Source organism: Melospiza georgiana, chromosome 33, assembly GCF_028018845.1.
Source record: "Melospiza georgiana isolate bMelGeo1 chromosome 33, bMelGeo1.pri, whole genome shotgun sequence".
NCBI lineage: Eukaryota > Metazoa > Chordata > Aves > Passeriformes > Passerellidae > Melospiza > Melospiza georgiana.
Genome location: NC_080462.1, coordinates 1565813 through 1583534, shown reverse-complemented (window position 1 = coordinate 1583534; position 17722 = coordinate 1565813). Strand labels below are relative to the sequence as shown.

General features: G+C 61.2%; 5 protein-coding genes across 11 annotated transcripts; all 5 read right to left on the bottom strand.

Moving 5' to 3' along the window:
- Positions 1 to 816: 816 nt before the first annotated feature.
- Positions 817 to 3114, bottom strand: DUSP23 (dual specificity phosphatase 23). 3 transcript variants are annotated; one of them, XM_058042923.1, is made up of 4 exons: positions 3044 to 3114; positions 1866 to 2138; positions 1022 to 1203; positions 817 to 928 (listed from the first exon to the last, which is right to left on the bottom strand). In XM_058042923.1, the coding sequence occupies exons 2-4, from the start codon at positions 2133 to 2135 to the stop codon at positions 910 to 912; spliced, it is 471 nt and encodes a 156-aa protein (XP_057898906.1). In that variant the 5' UTR covers positions 2136 to 2138; positions 3044 to 3114; the 3' UTR covers positions 817 to 909. The 3 variants fall into 3 exon arrangements, with proteins under 3 accessions (XP_057898906.1, XP_057898908.1, XP_057898907.1); XM_058042925.1 differs by lacking the exon at positions 3044 to 3114 and adding an exon at positions 2908 to 2945; XM_058042924.1 differs by lacking the exon at positions 3044 to 3114 and adding an exon at positions 2867 to 2890.
- A 1307-nt stretch (positions 3115 to 4421) lies between these two features.
- LOC131095235 (mucosal pentraxin-like) lies at positions 4422 to 5559 on the bottom strand. Its single transcript, XM_058042896.1, has 2 exons — positions 5415 to 5559; positions 4422 to 5099 (listed from the first exon to the last, which is right to left on the bottom strand). Exons 1-2 carry the CDS (start codon positions 5476 to 5478, stop codon positions 4504 to 4506), a joined length of 660 nt encoding a protein of 219 aa, XP_057898879.1. The 5' UTR covers positions 5479 to 5559; the 3' UTR covers positions 4422 to 4503.
- A 370-nt stretch (positions 5560 to 5929) lies between these two features.
- Positions 5930 to 6621, bottom strand: LOC131095295 (serum amyloid P-component-like; the record flags this gene model as incomplete). Its single annotated transcript, XM_058042972.1, has 1 exon — positions 5930 to 6621. A coding segment is annotated over one exon (672 nt), but the record flags the coding sequence as incomplete, so codon positions are not given.
- A 2948-nt stretch (positions 6622 to 9569) lies between these two features.
- LOC131095218 (atypical chemokine receptor 1-like) lies at positions 9570 to 12192 on the bottom strand. The gene is made up of 2 exons (XM_058042867.1): positions 12172 to 12192; positions 9570 to 10493 (listed from the first exon to the last, which is right to left on the bottom strand). Exons 1-2 carry the CDS (start codon positions 12190 to 12192, stop codon positions 9570 to 9572), a joined length of 945 nt encoding a protein of 314 aa, XP_057898850.1.
- A 2081-nt stretch (positions 12193 to 14273) lies between these two features.
- LOC131095223 (uncharacterized) lies at positions 14274 to 17056 on the bottom strand. 5 transcript variants are annotated; one of them, XR_009115840.1, is made up of 5 exons: positions 16599 to 16664; positions 16487 to 16527; positions 16221 to 16445; positions 15061 to 16036; positions 14274 to 15007 (listed from the first exon to the last, which is right to left on the bottom strand). XR_009115840.1 is itself a non-coding variant. In XM_058042872.1 (3 exons), exons 1-3 carry the CDS (start codon positions 17054 to 17056, stop codon positions 15674 to 15676), a joined length of 903 nt encoding a protein of 300 aa, XP_057898855.1. In that variant the 3' UTR covers positions 14274 to 15673. The 5 variants fall into 5 exon arrangements, 1 of the variants encoding a protein (XP_057898855.1); XR_009115837.1 differs by lacking the exon at positions 16221 to 16445 and having other exon boundaries at positions 16446 to 16527; positions 16599 to 17056; XR_009115838.1 differs by lacking the exon at positions 16221 to 16445 and having other exon boundaries at positions 15081 to 16036; positions 16446 to 16527; positions 16599 to 17056.
- Positions 17057 to 17722: the final 666 nt, after the last annotated feature.

The following is a 17722-nucleotide window of genomic DNA, read 5'->3' as shown; positions in this document are numbered from 1 at the left end:
GGAAACCCAGAGCCAGGATCCAAAACAACCCCAGAATTGGGACCCTGAATGACCCCAAATTCAGGGCCCTGAGGGAGCTCAAAGTCAGGATCCAGAACCAGAACCCTGAGGAACCCCAAACCCAAGACCCCAGAGCCAGGATCCCAAACAACCCCAGAATTGGGACCCTGAATGACCCCAAACCCAGGACCCTGAGGGAGCTCAAAGCCAGAGTTCAGAACCAGAACCCTGAGGAACCCCAAAGCCAGGATCCAGAGCCAGGAACCAAGAACTGGGAACCCAAGAGACCCCAGAGCCAGGATCCTGAACAACCCCAGAATTGGGACCCTGACTGACCCCAAATTCAGGGCCCTGAGGGAGCTCAAAGTCAGGATCCAGAACCAGAACCCTGAGGAACCCCAAAGCCAGGATCCAGAGCCAGGAACCAAGAACTGGGAACCCAAGAGACCCCAGAGCCAGGATCCTGAACAACTCCAGAATTGGCACCCTGACTGACCCCAAACCCAGGGCCCTGAAGAATCTCAAAGCTGGGATCCAGAACCAGAACCCTGAGGAACCCCAAACCCAAGACCCCAGAGCCAGGATCCTGAAAAAACCCAGAATTGGCACCCTGACTGACCCCAAATTCAGGGCCCTGAGGGAGCTCAAAGCCAGGATCCAGAACCAGAACCCTGAGGAACCCCAAACCCTGAGGAACCCCAAACCCAGAGCCAGGACCCCAAATCCCAGGATGCAGCTGCCAACCAAGCCGGCTCTGGGGGTGCCCAGCAGAGCATCCCCCCAGCGTGTACCCCAAAACCAGACCTGGAGAGAAGCCACAGGCCAGTCCTTTAATGCAGGAGGTGACAGACAGGGCTGGGCACGCCTGGCACCTGAAGGTGCCCAATTCCATGGACGCCATCCATGATCTCAGCTCTCCTTGCCAGCGCTGTGGAGGGGAAAATGCCACCAGTGAGAGAGGACTGGGGACATTTGGGAGCCACAAATTGGGCAGGGGACCACCCAGGAGGGTGGCACCTACCCCAGGCACTGGCAGAAGCGGAGCACGGCCTGTTCCTGCTCTGAGGTCTCGATGGAGCCGGGCCGGAGGCGCCGGATCTCACGGATGGCATCGCCCCCTGCCAGGTGCTGCTCCTTGCACAGGTAACAGGCCAGCAGCGTGCCAGTCCTGCCATGGCCCAGCATGCAGTGCACTGCCACGGCCTGGGCACAGGGACACAGCTGTGGGTGGCACTGCTGGCTGCCCACGTGCCCCTCTGAGTGACAGGTGACGCCCATTTTGGCGCTGCCCACATGGGATTTCTGCCTGGTGTCACCTTCTGTCACCCCCTCCCCGCATCTTCTTAGGTGTCCCTTCTTGAAGTGACAACTCCCTGAGATGTCACAGCCACCAGGTGTCACAGCCCTACCACAGGTGTGTGTGTTCCCCGCCAGGTGTCACCCTCCCAAAGTGTCATTCCTGAAGGAGTGACCATCTCCCAAGGTGTCCATCTCCCAAGGTGTCATTCCTCAAGCGGTGCCCATCTCCCAAGGTGTCACCCCCTCCAAAATGTCCCCCACCACCAAGGTGCCATCTCTCCAAACATCCCTCCTCAAGGTGTCCCTCCTCCCTGAGGTGTCACCCTGCTGAGGTCCCCCTCCAGCCCTCAAGGTGTTCCCCACCCTGACGTGCCACCTCCTCGAGGTGTCCCAAAGTGCTCCCTCAGATGTCTTCCCAAGTGTCCCCTCCCCTGGTGTCTCTCCTGGTGTCTTCCCTTCTGTGTCACCACCCCAACTGTCCCCTCCACTCTCCCCCAGCTGCCCCACCAGTGTCTTCCCACAGTTGTCCCCTCGCTGTCCCCTCCCCCGGGTGTCCCCGGCCGTACCTCCCCGCGGCCATTGGCCTCCTCCACGATCTGCAGGAAGCTCTGGATCTGCTCGGGGCTCGGCGGGGTGAAGTCGGCGATGCGGAGCCGGTGCAGCTGGATTTGGGGACAGCAGCCGTGGTGCGGCGGGGCCCGCTCCGTCAGGGACACCAGGTGTCGCACGCCGCGCTCCCGCAGGTACCGGTAGTGCCCCGGTTCCCGCGGCATCGCCAGCCCCGCCAGCCGCCCCTCGACCACCCACGAGAAATTGGGGGGCTCCAATGCACCCATGGCCTGTGGGGGGGGGGACAGGGGACACTGCTGCTCTGGGGACCCTCAGAGCCCCCAGGTCAGGATGCCTGGAACTCCCATTTCGGATATGGGACCCCCAGCTCAGGCCCCCAAGACCCCTCAACACCATCCCCCCTCCACGCCTCCAGAAGCCCCAATACCACCCCCAAAATCCCCTGGCCAAGACCCTTGGGAGCCACAAATAAAGCCCCCAGACCCCCAGCTCAGACCTTGCCCATCAGGACCCCCAGTTCCTCAAAACCAAACCCCAGCAGAACATGGCCATGTCCCCAGGATCCCCCAGATCAAGACCCCCAGACACCCCAATTCAGACCCCCTATATATAACCCCCAAAACCACACCCTGGAGAATGTGGCCAGGGTACCCCAAAGTCTCCTGGACCCCCTTGCGAGGACTCCTGGGACCACCAAATGAAGCCCCCAGACCCCTCAATTGAGACCTCCCATGTCAAGAACCCCTGGGACCACAAAACCCCACCCTGGAGAACATGACGAGGGTGCCCCAAACTCCCCTGTACCTCCCAGAACTCCCAAATAAACCCCAAATTCAGGCCCCTCAATTGACACCCCTCATGTCAGGACGCCTGGGCCCCCCAAAACCCCACCCTGGAGAACATGACCAGGGCACCCCAAACTCCCCAGCACCCCAAATCCCAAATTCAGACCCCTCAATTGACACCCCACATGTCAGGACCCTCACACCCATCTTACTCAGCAGAGTTTAACCGGGTGCCCCAATTCAGACTCCCAACCTCATCAGCCCCCCGGGACCCCCGTTCAGCGCCCCGGGCCCAGCTCGGGGTTCCCCCCGTCCCCACAGGCCGCAGCTCCGGGGCCCCGGCCTCGCTCCGTTCCCGCCGCCCCGGTGTCCCCCCGGCCCCGCCATACCGGGGAGGCCGCGCGGGGCGGAGCGAGAACGGGCCGGGCCCGGGCTGAGGCGGAGCTGAGGCGGAGTTGGGTCCGAGCTGAGGCGGAGCTGAGGCGGAGCGGGGCCGGGTTTGGGCCGGAGCTGAGGCGGAGCCAGGCCCGGGATGTGGCGGAATTGAGGCGGAGTTGAGGCGGAACTGGGCCGGAGCTGAGGGGAGCGGGACCGGAGCTGAGGGGAGCGGGACCGGAGCTGAGGGGGAGCGGGGCCGGAGCTGGGTCCGAGCTGAGGGGAGCGGGGCCGGAGCTGGGTCCGAGCTGAGGGGGAGCGGGAACGGAGCTGGATCCGAGCTGAGGTGGAGCGAGCCCGGAGCTGAGGCGGAGCTGAGAGGAGCTGGGTCCGAGCTGAGGTGGAGCGGGAACGGAGCTGGATCCGAGCTGAGGTGGAGCGAGCCCGGAGCTGAGGCGGAGCTGAGAGGAGCTGGATCCGAGCTGAGGTGGAGCGGGACCGGAGCTGAGGGGACCGGGGCCGGAGCTGGGGCCGGAGCTGAGGGGACCGGGGCCGGAGCTGAGGCGGAGCTGGGCCCGGAGAAGCCGCAGCGAGCGACGGAGGTGGCGCGGCGGTGACACAGGGGACAGTGGGGACACGGGGGAGGTCGGGTGGGTGTCGGGGGGACAAGGGGGAGACCCGCAGCTGCGGGGCCGCGGCGGGACGCGGGGCTGTGGGATACGGGGCTGAACCTCCGGGACAGCGAGCTGGAACCCGCCTGGACAAGGGTCTGCAGGACTGGGGGAATGCAGGAATGGGGGGCTGAATCTCCCGGGACAGGGGGCTGAGCCTCCCAGGGCTCTGGGACTGAGCCCCCCAGGACACGGGATTTCCACCCTGGGGCTCTGGGACTGACCCTCAGGGGCTTCAGGACTGAACACCTCGGGACTCAAGGTTGGACCATTCAGATCTGTGTGGGACATGGGGCTGTAGGGCTGAATCCCCGGGATACAGAGCTGGACCCCTGGAGCTCCATTGCTGAACCCCCCCAAAGGCTCCAGGACTGCACCCCCAGAGCTCTGGGTCTGAATCCCCCAGGACATGGGGCTGTGCCCCATCAGTATATGGGGCTGAACCCCCTAAGGGCTCCAGAACTGCACCCCCAGGGCTCTGGGTCTGAATCCCCCAGGGACATGGGGCTGAACCCCCCAAGGGCTCCAGAACTGCACCCCCAGAGCTCTGGGTGTGAATCCCTCAGGGCATGGGGCTGTGCTCCATCAGTATATGGGACTGAACCCCCCAGGGACACGGGGCTGAATCCCCCAAGGGCTCCAGGACTGCACCCCCAGAGCTTTGCCTTGGGGGGGCCTCAACCCACTCCCCCACCCCTAAAAACTACAAGAACCCTAAAAACACATTTCTCCATTTATGCAATGTTGGGTGGCTTTTGGGGAGGGGGTTACACAGCAGGGATTGGGGACACCCCCCCACAACCTCAGGGCTTCAGGTACACCTCTCCCACGATCTTGTAGGGGAAATTGTTCCAGCCAAAAAGGGGGGTTTGGCCAGGTGTGTCATACAGGGCTGACACCACCTCCGCGGTGGAGATGCCCACGTCCCACATGTACACGGATGAAATCTCCCCCACCAAGGACTGCTTGGCATCAAAACCACCCCCAAAGCTGTCCTGGTCCTGCCCCAGCACGATGGATGCTGGCACTCCCACCGTGTATCCTTTCTGCAGCCCCTTCCTGGGCCAGGGCTTCCCGTTGAGCCAGAAGCTCACGATGCCCGTGGAGGATTCCCAGCTGATGCAGACGTGCTCGACCTCCCCGAGGTTTTCAGGCACCCTGAAGGACAAGAACTGGTTGCCCACGTTGAAGTCGTACTGGCCAGGTTTGGGCTTGAAGAGCAGGATCTCGTTGCTCTGTTTTTTGGTGGCGTAGGAGAAGAGGCTGTAGGGCCGGCTGAGGTCGGTGTAGGACTTGAGGCACACGGTGAAGTTGTTCAGGGGCTTCTCCAGCTTTGCTGTCACCTGCACGTGGGCGCTTTGGGACTCTCGGGGGAACACGAACACCGAGCTGCCCAGGTCTGCGGGAGGTGACATCGACAGAGGTGACATCCGGCACCCGGCGTGGGTGCCACCACCACCAGCTGTGGCATGGGGTGTTGCGTGTCGAGTCCCTGCCAACCCCCCATTTCTGTCCTCAGGGTGCCCCTTTGCCATCGTGCCCCCTCCTGCAGGCTGTGCCCTGCCCGTTCCTCCCTTGCAGAGCTCGGGGGTGCCCCTGTGGGTTCCTCCATGCCGCCTTTGCCCCCACCCTGCACCCTTTGGGAGCACTCAGGGTGCCCCCACAACCCGCCCTGCATGTCCCCATGCCCCCCAGGGTGTCCCCATGCCACTACCTTGTGGGGCCGTGGGGCCGAAGAGCGCGGTGATGATGAGGAGGCCGAGCCACAGCGGCCCCATGGCACTGCCAAACCCGGCCACTGTCACCACCGTGGGAAAGGGGGGACCTCAGAGCCACCCAGAGCCGCTCCGAGGAGTGACAGTGACTGGTGGTGACACTGACCTTCGTCCCCAAGCCCCAGGACTGTTGGGAAATGGCGTGTGAGCGTGGCAGGGACTGGCTTTGGGGACAATCCCCCTGTCCCCAAGGGAGGAGCCTTCCCCTTCCTGGCTCCGCGTGGGGCTGGGCAGCGCTGGAACCGCTGGATCCGTGTCCTGCCCGTGCAGGGGCGGCCGTGGGGCAGCTTGTGGGGTGTGGGATGGGGAACGGGTGCCCTGGGTGTTGGTGGCACTCAGAGTGACCCACTGCCCAGCTGAGGGACCTTCCTCGCGTTGGGTTGTAGAGGTGACGGGGTGCTGGCTGCCGGCGAGACGGGTGTGAGCGACAAAGGGTGATGAGGGGAACAGCGGGACCGAGGCCACCCACAACCCTCAGGCCCCCAGCACCTCGCGGAGCCGCTGTTTCACCACCACATCTCCCTTGACCTGGTAGCTGAGGCTGTTCCAGGCCAGCAGCGCGGGCGGCAGGCGCAGGGACAGGAAGGCCGCGCGCATCTTCTCCGGCGACAGCCCCGCGTCCCACAGGTAAACGTCGGTCAGCTCCCCCGAGAAGGAGTTGTAGACGTCAAAGCCGCCCCCAAAACTGTCCTGCTCCTGTCCCAGCAGGATGGCAGCCGTGGCCCCCACCGTGTAGCCCCTCTGCAGCCCCTTCCTCGGCCAGGGCTTCCCGTTGAGCCAGAACTCGGCGATGCCCGTGGAGGATTCCCAGCTGGCGCAGACGTGCTCCCACTCCCTGCGGCCCTCGGGGACGCGGAAGGTGACAAACTTTCCCCCCACGTAGAAGCGGTACTCCTCGGGTTTGGGCTTGAAGAGCAGGATCTCGTTGTCCTGGCCTTTGGTGGCGTAGGAGAAGAGGCTGTGGGGCCGGCTGAGGTCGGTGTAGGAGCGCAGGCACACGGTGAAGTTGCGCAGGGGCTGCTCCAGCTGCGCCTGCAGCACCACGTAGGCGTCGCTGGGATCCTTCCGGAACACGAACACCTTTCGGTACAGGTCTGGGGACAACAGAGGTGACGTGCTGGTGTTGTGGTGTGCTGTAATGTCCCATTTTGGCCTTCCAGGTCATTCCCCCAGGTGTGCCTATGCCTCTCTCCCTTCCCCCTTGCCCCCATGCTGAGTGAGTCCTGTCAATCAGGCTGAACATTCCAGCAAGGCGTCGTGTGGTTGGTCAAGTTCAAAGGATGCCCCTATGCCCAGAGGACATTGGCCTGACTGGGTGTCACCTTCCCCTGAGACCCTGCCCCTCTCACCTGGTTGGTGGCTCACCTGTACCTCCCCTCCCCCTGTCCCTGAGCTTAAAAAGGCAATCAGAGCATGCGGCCGGGTTCTGTTGGAGCAGTTCCTCACATTCAGACCTCTGTAACCATGGAATAAACCTCTGGACATTAAACCCTCCAGCAGAATCCTCTCCTTTTTCTCTTCACCATGGCCTGAAGCCATTCCTCTTGAGGTAAACGGGGTTCCTTACAAGCCTGGACTTGTTCAGTGCCCAGCTGCAACCACCAGCAAGCCAAGGTATCTCTGGGGTGATACACCGCAGTTGCTGCCTTTGGCCCGGCAGCGAGGGTCAGACTGGCCCAGGCACAATCTAACTGGTAACATTGGGAGCCATTTTTCCAATATGCTGGCAGGCTGGCGTGTCCCACAGCCCTCTCTGGCTGTCCCCTGCTCCAGCATCCTCCAGCCCTGCTGGCCGAGAGTGATCCGAGAGCTGCTGCCACATCCCCCTGGACCTGCCCTGTGCTGGCTCCTGTCCCCAACCTCGGTGTTCCCCCACCTTCCTGGGCCACCATCCAGCTCCTGTCCCCCACCCTGGTGTCCCCCCTACCTTCCTGGGCCACCATGCCTGTGAGCGCAGCCAGGACAGGAAGCCAGAGCTGCAGGAGGCCCATGGTCGGTGCTGGAGCCGGGCGGGCTCGGCGCTGCCGCCGAGTTTATGTGCTCGAGGAGGGGAGGGCACTGTCAGGGGGATGTCCCCAACCCCAGCCTCAGCAGCCTGGCATGCCCGGGAGGGGTGATTTCATGCCCAGGGAGGGGTGATTTCATGCCCAGGGTGGGTGATTTCATGCCTGGCATGGGTGATTTCATGCCTGGCATGGGTGATTTCATGGCATCACGCGGCCGTGCCACAAGACCTGGGGTCACCCGCCTGCACGGGGCTCCCCTTAGGGCTGGGTTCTGGGTTTGTGTCCCCAACCCTGGGTGACAAGGACACCCCAGCCGTGCGCCCACCTGGGTGATGACCCCAACACTCCTTCCCCAGGTGTGCCTGCTGTGAAAAACCCCCGTTGGAGGGATGTGGTTCGATTTGGAATCATCTGAGGGGTACAAGGAAAGGTTCCCCTGTCTCCCCTGCCCTGAGCCAGTTTGGGGGCACATCCTGAATTCTGCTCTGTCTGTCCTGCCCCAGGGGACTGAGATGGAGCCCCGAGTGTCCTGGGGTGACCGTGGTGACCCAAGGGGACAGGCAGATGGGAAGGGTTGAAGGTTTTTCCTGCCCCAAATGACGGTGCCGGGCTGGGGGGTGTCGAGTCCCTGCAGGGGTTTGATGGATCCCCAATTTTGGGGACGATGTGGGCTCATTCCCCACTGATCAGCCCCCCAGTTTAGCAGGGGTGAGCCCCCAGCTCCTGCAGGGCTTGGCTCGGGCAGAGCAGCCCCATTGTCCCCTCTGCTGTGCCCGTGTCACCCCCGTGACCACACGCGCTGGCCCTCGTGGGTTTTGGGTATAAATGCCCCCCCTGGCAGGCTCCAAGCTTCCTCAGGAACCTCTGCTGCCAATTCGGAGGCACGAGGAGCCCACACCCCCTCCGTTTCCCATCCTCCCCATCACCTCCCAGTCCCATCCAGTTCATTAACTGGGCTGGAGCAGCGCCTCAGGCAGTTGTGTTTGTTGTGTTTAATTCCCCGCTGCATCCTCTTGGCTTTGTCACGAGAGATGGAAAAAATCCCATCGCTTCCAAGATCCCCCCCCCCGTCTGGAGTTTGGGGTGACCCCCCTGGGCAGCCTGAGGCACCCCAAGGCTTTCTGTGCTGGGCAGTCGGGGGGTCCAAAGAGACCCCAAGGGAGGGGACAGAGCGCAGGGGGCACACAACGGGGGACGCTGTGGGGGCACTGTGGGGCCAGAAGCTGATGCCAGGGTGCCAAAGCTTGTGCCAGCTGGCCAGGGGTCAGTGCTGGGTGGCCAAGGTTGGTGCCCGGGATCCAGAGTGCCAAGGCTTGTGCCAGGGGTCCGAGTGTGGCGCGGGGGGACCGGGACTCAGTGCTGGGGGTCCAATCCGGTGCCGTGGGTCCGTTTGGTTCCGTGGGGCAGCCCCCGGATCTTGGCAGTCCCGGGAGCTCGGTAGGCCCCGGAGCTCGGCATTCCCGGGAGCTCGGAATTCCCGGAGCTCGGCATTCCCCGGAGCTCAGCATTCCCGGAGCTCAGCACTCCAGGGATCTCGGAATTCCCGGAGCTCCGTATCCCCCGGAGCTCGGCAATCCCAGAGCTCAGCAGTCCCGGAGTTTGGCAATCCCGGAGCTCAGCAGTCCCGGGAGCTCCGTATCCCCCGGAGCTCGGCATTCCTGGAGCTCAGCAATCCCCGAGTTTGGCATTCCCGGGAGCTCAGCATTCCCGGAGCCCAGCAGCCCCTGGACCTCGGCATTCCCGGGAGCTCGGCAGCTTCGGAGCTCAGCATTCCCGGAGCTCAGCAGTCCCGGATCGGGGCAATCCTGGAGCTCAGCATTCCCGGAGCTCCGTATCCCCCCGAGCTCAGCAGCCCCTGGAGCTCGGCAGTCCCGGGAGCTCAGAGGCCCCCGGATCTCAGCAGCCGTCGGAGCTCGGCAGTCCCGAAACTCGACATTCCCCAGAGCTCGGCATTCCCGGAGCTCCATACCCCCGGATCTCCCCATCATCCCCCGGCCCTCAGCAGCCCCCGGAGCTCCGTACCCCCGGATCTCCCCATTATCCCCCGGCCCTCAGCAACCCCCGGATCTCCCCATTATCCCCCGGCCCTCAGCAGCCCCCCGCAGCCCCCACACCGCGGCGGCAGCTCCGGCCGAGCAGCAGCGCCAGGGGCCCGAGGCCGCAGTGCAGCACGCCCAGCGCCTCGCTCAGCCCCAGCGCCGTGTCGAAGCGCTCGAAGGAGCCGCAGGTGGGCTGGAGCAGCCCGGCCTGCAGCAGGAACTCCGCGCCCAGCCCCGCTCCGTAGGGCGCCCAGAGCGCCAGGAAGAGCCAGGCGAGCCCGGCTCCGTTCGCCCTGAGGCGCGGCACGGCCAGCGCGGCCAGCAGCAGCGCCGCGGGCAGCAGCAGCAGCAGGCACAGGCACAGCGCCAGGTGCAGCACGTAGAGCGGTGCCAGGATGCCCACGGCGCGCCGGACACACGCGGTGCCCGCTGCCACGCCGCTGACCAGCGCGGCCGGAGCGGCCAAGAGCAGCGCCGATGCCCACAGCGCCACGGCCAAGCGGCGGCTCCGCGGGTCCCAGCGAGCCCAGGCGGTGCTGCAGGAGCCGCTGGCCACCAGCAGCGCCTGGGCGAAGACGCTCCAGTGCCACAGCAGGTGCGTGAGGCGGCACAGCCCCGTGCCCAGGTGCCAACCCCGCGCCACGCCCGCCGCCAGCGCGGGCAGCAGCGCCGCGAACAGCGCCGTGCCCAGCGCCAGCTGCGCCACCAGCGCCCGGCTCTGCGGCCACCGCCACGCTTGGGGACGCTTGGCCAGGGCCACCAGCAAGGCGCCGGTGGCCAGCGCGGCCGCGACGCTGGTGGCGGCCAGGAAAGGGGGGGCGACGCGCTGGAAGAGGGGACAGAAGTAGTTGTGGCACGGCGCGGCGCCGTAATCCAGGAGGGTGTCGTTGCTGGAAGCGTTGTCGTCGTAGGAGAGGTCGCCCATGATTTCCTCCAGGTCCAGGGAGCTGGCGGTCTCCAGGATGCCGGGGCTCTGTGGGTGGTGGGCATGGGGAGGGTGGCACATGGCCCTGGTGGCACCGTGGGGATGGGCAGGGCTGGGTTATCAGGGAGGGACACGCGGGGACAGCCGGGCTGCGGGTGGGGCCGGGATGGCGCCGTTCTCTGCCAGGAGGGACGCGGGGAGGATGCGGAGCCCGGAGGGTGCACACAGAGCCCGCGGGGACACGGAGCCCCGTGGTCCTGCCCAGAATTGGGGACCCTCAGGGCGCTGCTCAGTGCTGGGGACTCCTAAACCCCTAAAATCCCCCTAAACCCCTAAAATCCCCCTAAACCCCACTGGGGAGCACTGGGGATTCCTGCGCAGAACTGGGGACTCCTGTGACCCCACTCAGCACCAGGGATCCCCTAAAATCCCCCTAAATCCCACTGGAAACTCCCATGATCCTGCTCAGCACTGGGGATCCTCAGGGGCCTGACTCCCAAACCCCAAAAATCCCCCAAACCCCACTGGGCACTGGGGACCCCCATGATCCTGCTCAGAATTTGGGACTCCTGTGACCCCACTCAGCACCAGGGACCCCCTAAACCCCACTGGAGGAGATTCCCATGATCCTGCTCAGAACTGGGGACCCTCACATCTCTACTCAGTTCTGGGGGACTCCTAAACCCCAAAAATCCCCCAAACCCCACTGGGCACTGGGGGCCCCCATGATCCTCCTCAGAATTTGGGACTCCTGTGACCCCACTCAGCACCAGGGATCCCCTAAAATCCCCCCAAATCCCACTGGAAACTCGCATGATCCTGCTCAGAACTGGGGACCCCCATGGTTCTGCTCAGTGCTGGGGACTCCTAAACCCCAAAAATCCCCCAAACCCCCAAAATCCCCCAAACCCCACTGGGCACTGGGGACCGCCATGATCCTGCTCAGAATTTGGGACTCCCGTTACCCCACTCAGCACCAGGGATCCCCTAAACCCTCATTAACACCCCTAAATCCCACTGGGGATTCCCATGATCCTGCTCAGAACTGGGGACCCCCACATCTCTACTCAGTTCTGGGGACTCCTAAACCCCAAAAATCCCCCAGACCCCACTGGGCACTGGGGACCCCCATGATCCTGCTCAGAATTTGGGACTCCTGTGACCCCACTCAGCACCAGGGATCCCCTAAAATCCCCCCAAATCCCACTGGAAACTCCCATGATCCTGCTCAGCACTGGGGATCCTCAGGGGCCTGACTCCCAAACCCCAAAAATTCCCCAAACCCCACTGGGCACTGGGGACCCCCATGATCCTGCTCAGACTCCTGTGACCCCACTCAGCACCAGGGATCCCCTAAACCCCACTCAACACCCCCAAACCCCACTGGAGGAGATCTCCATGACCCTCCTCAGCATTGGGGGACCCTCAGGGCTCTATTCAGTTCTGGGGGACTCCTAAACCCCAAAAATCCCCCAAACCCCCAAACTGGGGACTCCCATGATCCTGCTCAGAATTTGGGACTCCTGTGACCCCACTCATCACCAGAGACCCCCTAAACCCCACTCAACACCCCCAAACCCCACTGGAGGAGTTCCCCATCACCCTCCTCAGCACTGGGGGACCCCCATTTTCCTCCTCCTCACACCAAGGACCCCCCCGTGCCCTCCCCTCCTGGGGGATGTGCCACCACCAGGGACAGGAATTTGGGGCGGGGGGTGTCACTCACCACGGGGACACAGTTGCCCATGATGCTGCTCCGAGTCTGGAGGTGGCACCACCGGGGTGGCCACTCGGACAGGGCACCCACCAGGTGCCAGGAGGTGCCCGGGGGTGACTCCTCCGCTCCAAAAGGAGCCGAGGGCTGCGGGCAGGAGATAAGAGGTGCCCCAGGGCCGGCCCTGCCCTTCTCCCGCCCTGGCCAGCCGGCGGAAAAACGGGGGGAACGGCGCTGCCGGGAAATTTGTCGAGCAGGAAACCATCGGTTCTTGGCAGGACGAGTGAAATTAATTAGGGATTATTTGTCTTTCCACACGCTCCGGGGTGTGCCAGCTCCAGGGAGGGGTTTGGGGTTTGGGCATTTGAGGGGACCCCCCCTTCTCATGGAGTCTGGAATTTCCTCAAGAGGAAGGAAGGGCTCCCGGGGGTCATCCTGTGCCATTGGAGCAGCTTGGTGACAGCGCTGGTGGCCTTGGTGGCCTTCAGGGACATCTTGATAGCGACGTCCCTATGGGGCTGGGGGGCTCCGGGGTTGGGAATTGGGGTTCTGGTGGTAATTTGGGGGTGAAAGTGACAGTTTGGGGGTGACTGTGGAGCAGATTTAGGGGTGAAAGGCTTGGGGGGCTCCAGGGGTTGGGAATTGGGGCTGTGGTGGTAATTTGGGGGTAAAAGTGACAGTTTGGGGGTGACTGTGGAGCAAATTTAGGGGTGAAAGGCTCAGGGAGCTCCAGGGGTTGGGAATTGGGGTTCTGGTGGTAATTTGGGAGGATATTTTTGGGGGTAAAAGTGACAGTTTGGGGGTGACTGTGGAGATTTAAGGGTGAAAAGCTCAGGGAGCTCCAGGGGTTGGGAATTGGGGTTCTGGTGGTAATTTGGGGGTAAAAGTGACATTTTAGGGGTGACTGTGGAGCAGATTTAGGGGTGAAAGGCTTGGGGGGCTCCAAAGGTTGGGAATTGGGGTTCTGGTGGTAATTTGGGGAGGAAATTTGGGGGTAAAAGTGCTGGGAAGTGACAGTTTGGGGGTGACTGTGGAGCAGATTTAGGGGTGAAAGGCTTGGGGAGCTCCAGGGGTTGGGAATTGGGGTCGCTGCTGTTTGGGGAGGGCTGGGGGCCAGGATTTGGGGGGCTCTGAGGGGCAGATTTGGGGGTGAAAGGGCTGGGAGCTTGCAGGGATTGGGGGTTTGCTGTTCTTTGGGGGGAGCTGGGAATTTGGGGGGGATTGAGGGAAAGATTTGGGGGGGAAAGGGATCAGAAAGAATCTGGGAATTGGCAATTTGGGGGGGCTGAGGAAGAATTTGGGAATTGGGAATTTGGGGGGGATTGAGGGGCAGATTTGGGGGTGAAATGGCTGAGGAGGAGTCCGAAAATTGATGATTTTGGAGAGGTTGAGGAGGAATTTGGGAATTGGGAATTTGGGAGGGGCTGAGGAAGAATTTGAGAATTGGGAATTTGGGGGGGCCTGAGAGGGAATCTGGGAAATGGGAATTTCAAAGGGATTGAGGGGCAGATTTGGGGGGTGAAATGGCTGAGGAGGAATTTGGGAATTGGCAATTTGGAGGGGCTAAGGAAGAATCAGAGAATTGGGAATTTGGAGGGGTTGAGGGGAAATTGGGAAATGGGAATTTCAAAGGGATTGAGGGGCAGATTTGGGGGGTGAAATGGCTGAGGAGGAATTTGGGAATTGACAATTTAGGGGGGGTGAGGAGGAATTTGGGAAATGGAAATTAGGGGGGGATTGAGGGATAGATTTGGGGGGTGAAATGGCTGAGGAGGAATTTGGGAATTGGCAATTTAGGGGGGGGTGAGGAGGAATTTGGGAAATGGAAATTAGGGGGGATTGAGGGGTAGATTTTGGGGGTGAAATGGCTGAGGAGGAATTTGGGAATTGGCAATTTAGGGGGGAATTGAGGGGCAGATTTGGGGGTGAAAATCCCAGGGATTGGGATCGGGGTTGCTGCTCTTTGTGGGGAGGTGCTGAGGGTCAGGATCAGGGTGGGTCTGGGGGCTCAGAGGAGTTTTTAGGGGGGGCTGATCTCTGTCACCCCCTCCCACCACCCCCAAACTCCCCCCTCTTTGACCCCCCATCCCCAAACACACACAGACAAGGCAGGGTAAGGTGTGTAATCCAGATATATTTATAGGATTATTTTCCGAGATTAGCACAGGATATTAGAAAGGTTATAAAGTCACATCGACGGTCGTTGGCTCCCTTTTTTTTTTCTTTTTTTTTTTCTTTTTTCTTTTTATGTACAGACAGAAAAAAAAAAAAAAAAAAAAAACAAAAAACCACAGCACAACAACACAGCCCAGCCTCTGCCCCCCACCCTGGCCTCTCCAGAGCCCCCCAAAATATGGCTTTCGTGTCTATTGAGAGTTCAGTGCCGGCCAGGAAGCCTCCAAGGTGGGTCCCCAAATCCTCCTCGTGCCCCAACACCCCACGAACGGGTGGACGTGGGGCCACCAATGGGACCCCCCCAAGGACGGGGTGGTGGCCTGGACACGGTGTCGCTGCCACCGCCCGGGTGTGACACAAATCTTCTCCCGTCCCCACCAAACCCTTTGGTTCTCAGTGCCAGAAGTGGCCTCGGATGGAATCTCTGACCCTCAGCGGCTCCTTCCTCACCTGGGGCCAGGTGACACCTCCACAGGTCCCTGCCCGCTGCCCTGGGCTGCACTGCCACGCTCCCCACGGCAGGTGGGACCTCAAAAAACACCTCAAAACCACAAAAACCACCTCGAAACCAGCAAAAACAACCAAAACCACCTCAAAATCATGTCAAAACCACCAAAACCATGTCAAAACCACCTCAAAACCAGCAAAACCACCTCAAAACCAGCAAAACCACCTCAAAACCACCTCAAAATCATGTCAAAACCACCAAAGCCATGTCAAAACCACCTCAAAACCAGCAAAACCACCTCAAAACCATCAAAACCACCTCAAAACAACCAAAACCACCTCAAAATCATGTCAAAACCACCAAAACCATGTCAAAACCACCTCAAAACCAGCAAAACCACCTCAAAACCATCAAAACCACCTCAAAACAACCAAAACCAGCTCAAAACCAGCAAAACCACCTCAAAACAACCAAAACCACCTCAAAACCACCTAAACCACGTCAAAACCACCAAAGCCACCTCAAAATCTCCAAAACCACCCCAAAGCCACTTCAGCGCCACCAAAATCACCTCAAAGCCATCTCAGAAACGCCAAAACCACCCCAGACCCACCAGAAACACCAAAACCACGTCAAAACCACCTCAAAACCGCTTCAGGACCACCAGAATCGCCTCAAAACCATCTGAGAAACGCCGAAACCACCTCAAAACCACCAAAACCACCCAAAACACCTCAAAGCCACCCGAAAAACACCCCAAAAACTCCGCGTCCTGCTCCTTCCCAGTGCTCCTGGCACAGCTGAGCCGCGGTGGCCACCTCTGCAGTGTCCCCACAGTGTCACAACCCTCGCTGTCACCTCCGCGTGGCACCGAGCTGGGCCTCCTCTGCCTCACCTGAGCCCCAAAGGTGTCCCCAAAGGTGGCACGGGTGGTGGCAGGGTTTGGTGTGGGGTGGACACTTCCAGCCCCGTGGAAGAGGTGGTGAAATTCTTCCTGCAGCTCCCAAGGTGAGGTCTCCCATTTCTCAAAGGGTTCCTCTTGTCCAGATGACCCCCAAATCCATGGAGACACCTCCCAGGTGAAGTTACCACTTCTCCAAGGGTCTCCTCATCCTCCAGACAACCCCAAATCCACAAGGTGACCTCCCAGGTGAGGTTACTCCCATCACAAAGGGCTCCTCTTCTCCAGACAACCCCAAATCCACGGGGACACCTCCCAGGTGAGGTTACACCTCCCAAAATCCATGGGGTGACCTCCAAGCTAAAGTTTCCCATTTCCCAAAGGGTTCCTTCTCCTCCAGATGACCCCAAATCCATGGGGAGACCTCCCAGGTGAGGTTACACTTCATAAAATCCATGAGGAGACTTCCCAGGTAAAGTTCTCCCATTTCTTAAAGGGTTCCTTCTCCTCCAGACAGCCCCAAATCCACGGGGAGACCTCCCAGGTGAGGTTACCCATCCCGAAATCCATGGGGTGACCTCCCAGGTAAGGGTTGCCACCTCTCCAAGGGTCTCCTCATCCTCCAGATGACCCCAAATCCATGGAGAGACCTCCCAGGTGTTGTTAGCCCTCCCAAAATCCATGGGGAGACCTCCCAGGTGAGGTTACCCATTTCTTTAAGGGTTCCTTCTCCTCCAGATGACCCCAAATCCATGGGGAGACCTCCCAGCTGAGGTGACACCTCCCAAAATCCATGGGGTGACCTCCCAGGTGAGGTGACACCTCCCAAAATCCATGGGGTGACCTCCCAGCTAAAGTTACCCATTTCTTTAAGGGTTCCTTCTCCTCCAGACGACCCCAAATCCATGGGGTGACCTCCCAGGTGAGGTTACCCCTCCCAGAATCCATGGGGTGACCTCCCAGCTGAGGAACCCCTCTGGAGGTTCCTCTCCTCCAGATAACCCCAAATCCACAGGGGTTCCAGGCCCAAGGGCATCTCCTGCCACCCCCCTTGTGCCCAGACTGGCGCGTGGGATCCCACAACACCTCATGCCAAGGCTGGCGGTGCCCCGAGGATGCCAAGGGGGTGCAGCCCCATCCTGGGGGTGCCCAGTTTGAGGGGGGCTGAGCTGGAGAGATGGGCAAAGGGGTTTGGTTTTGTCTTGGAAGTGAAGTGAAGGTGAAAGAGGCAGGAGGAAGAGCAAGGAGGAAGGGTGAACCCCCCCCCCTCCCAAAGCCTCTGTGGTGACCCCAAACTGCCCAGACCCCCAAATCCAGGTGTTCTGGTTGGGATTCTCAGAGCCAAGAAGAAAATCAGCCCTTTCCAAGCTCATCCCTGCCCTGGGAAGGGGCTGGGGAGGGAAGTGGGGGGCAGAGAGACCCCAGCTCTTCCCAGGGAAGCAGCCCCAGCCCCAGGGGCGCTGCTCCCTGCACTGAACATCTCAATAGATGGTTCAAATTGGCATTTCCAATCAGAGAATTTAAGAAAAATTAAATAAATTAAAAAAAAAAAAATCAGGGGCTTTTTCTTCTAGATTTGCCCCCCCTCCCACACCCCCAAAATAAACCTGAGCCCTCCCCCCCCTCCCGCTGGGGTGGGACCGGGGAGCTCTGGGGGCTCCTGGTGTCTCTGGGGGTCCCACCCTGGCCTTTCATCCCCCTTTTCACACACTGACTGCACGAGGACAGCTCTGCTCCCGCATGGACACTGCTCCACAAGAACCACCAAGGACAAAACCGGGCCGGGGGCTCGCTCTGCTCCCACCTGGAGTCACCCCCCGACCACGGGGAGGGGACAACGGGGACACCCAGGATGCCAACCTTCACCCCGGGAACACTCCCCCCGCCCGGAGCTGGGATTTTATCCTTGGACATCAAAGAAACCAAAAAAAGGGAGAGAAACAAAGGGAAGAGCTACATCGACCCCAGCCCAACACCCCAACCAAGGGCCCGAAGCAAAGAGCAGCCACGAAACCAAAGCCATAAAAATCAAAAAAGGT

Coding starts and splice junctions, on each gene's coding strand:
- LOC131095235 (XM_058042896.1), bottom strand. CDS start 5,478: ATGGGGCCGCTGTGGCTCGGCCTCCTCATCATCACCGCGCTCTTCGGC. Junction 5,100..5,414: donor CGGCCCCACGGCCCCACAAG/GTAGTGGCATGG, acceptor CACCTCCCGCAG/ACCTGGGCAGCTCGGTGTTC.
- LOC131095218 (XM_058042867.1), bottom strand. CDS start 12,192: ATGGGCAACTGTGTCCCCGTG. Junction 10,494..12,171: donor TGGGCAACTGTGTCCCCGTG/GTGAGTGACACC, acceptor CACCACCCACAG/AGCCCCGGCATCCTGGAGAC.
- DUSP23 (XM_058042923.1), bottom strand. CDS start 2,135: ATGGGTGCATTGGAGCCCCCCAATTTCTCGTGGGTGGTCGAGGGGCGG. Junction 1,204..1,865: donor AGGCCAATGGCCGCGGGGAG/GTACGGCCGGGG, acceptor CCCTGTGCCCAG/GCCGTGGCAGTGCACTGCAT.
- LOC131095223 (XM_058042872.1), bottom strand. CDS start 17,056: ATGAGCTTGGAAAGGGCTGATTTTCTTCTTGGCTCTGAGAATCCCAAC. Junction 16,528..16,598: donor GGGGTAACCTCACCTGGGAG/GTCACCCCATGG, acceptor TTTAGCTGGGAG/GTCACCCCATGGATTTTGGG. Junction 16,037..16,445: donor GGTGTCACCTCAGCTGGGAG/GTCTCCCCATGG, acceptor TTTAGCTTGGAG/GTCACCCCATGGATTTTGGG.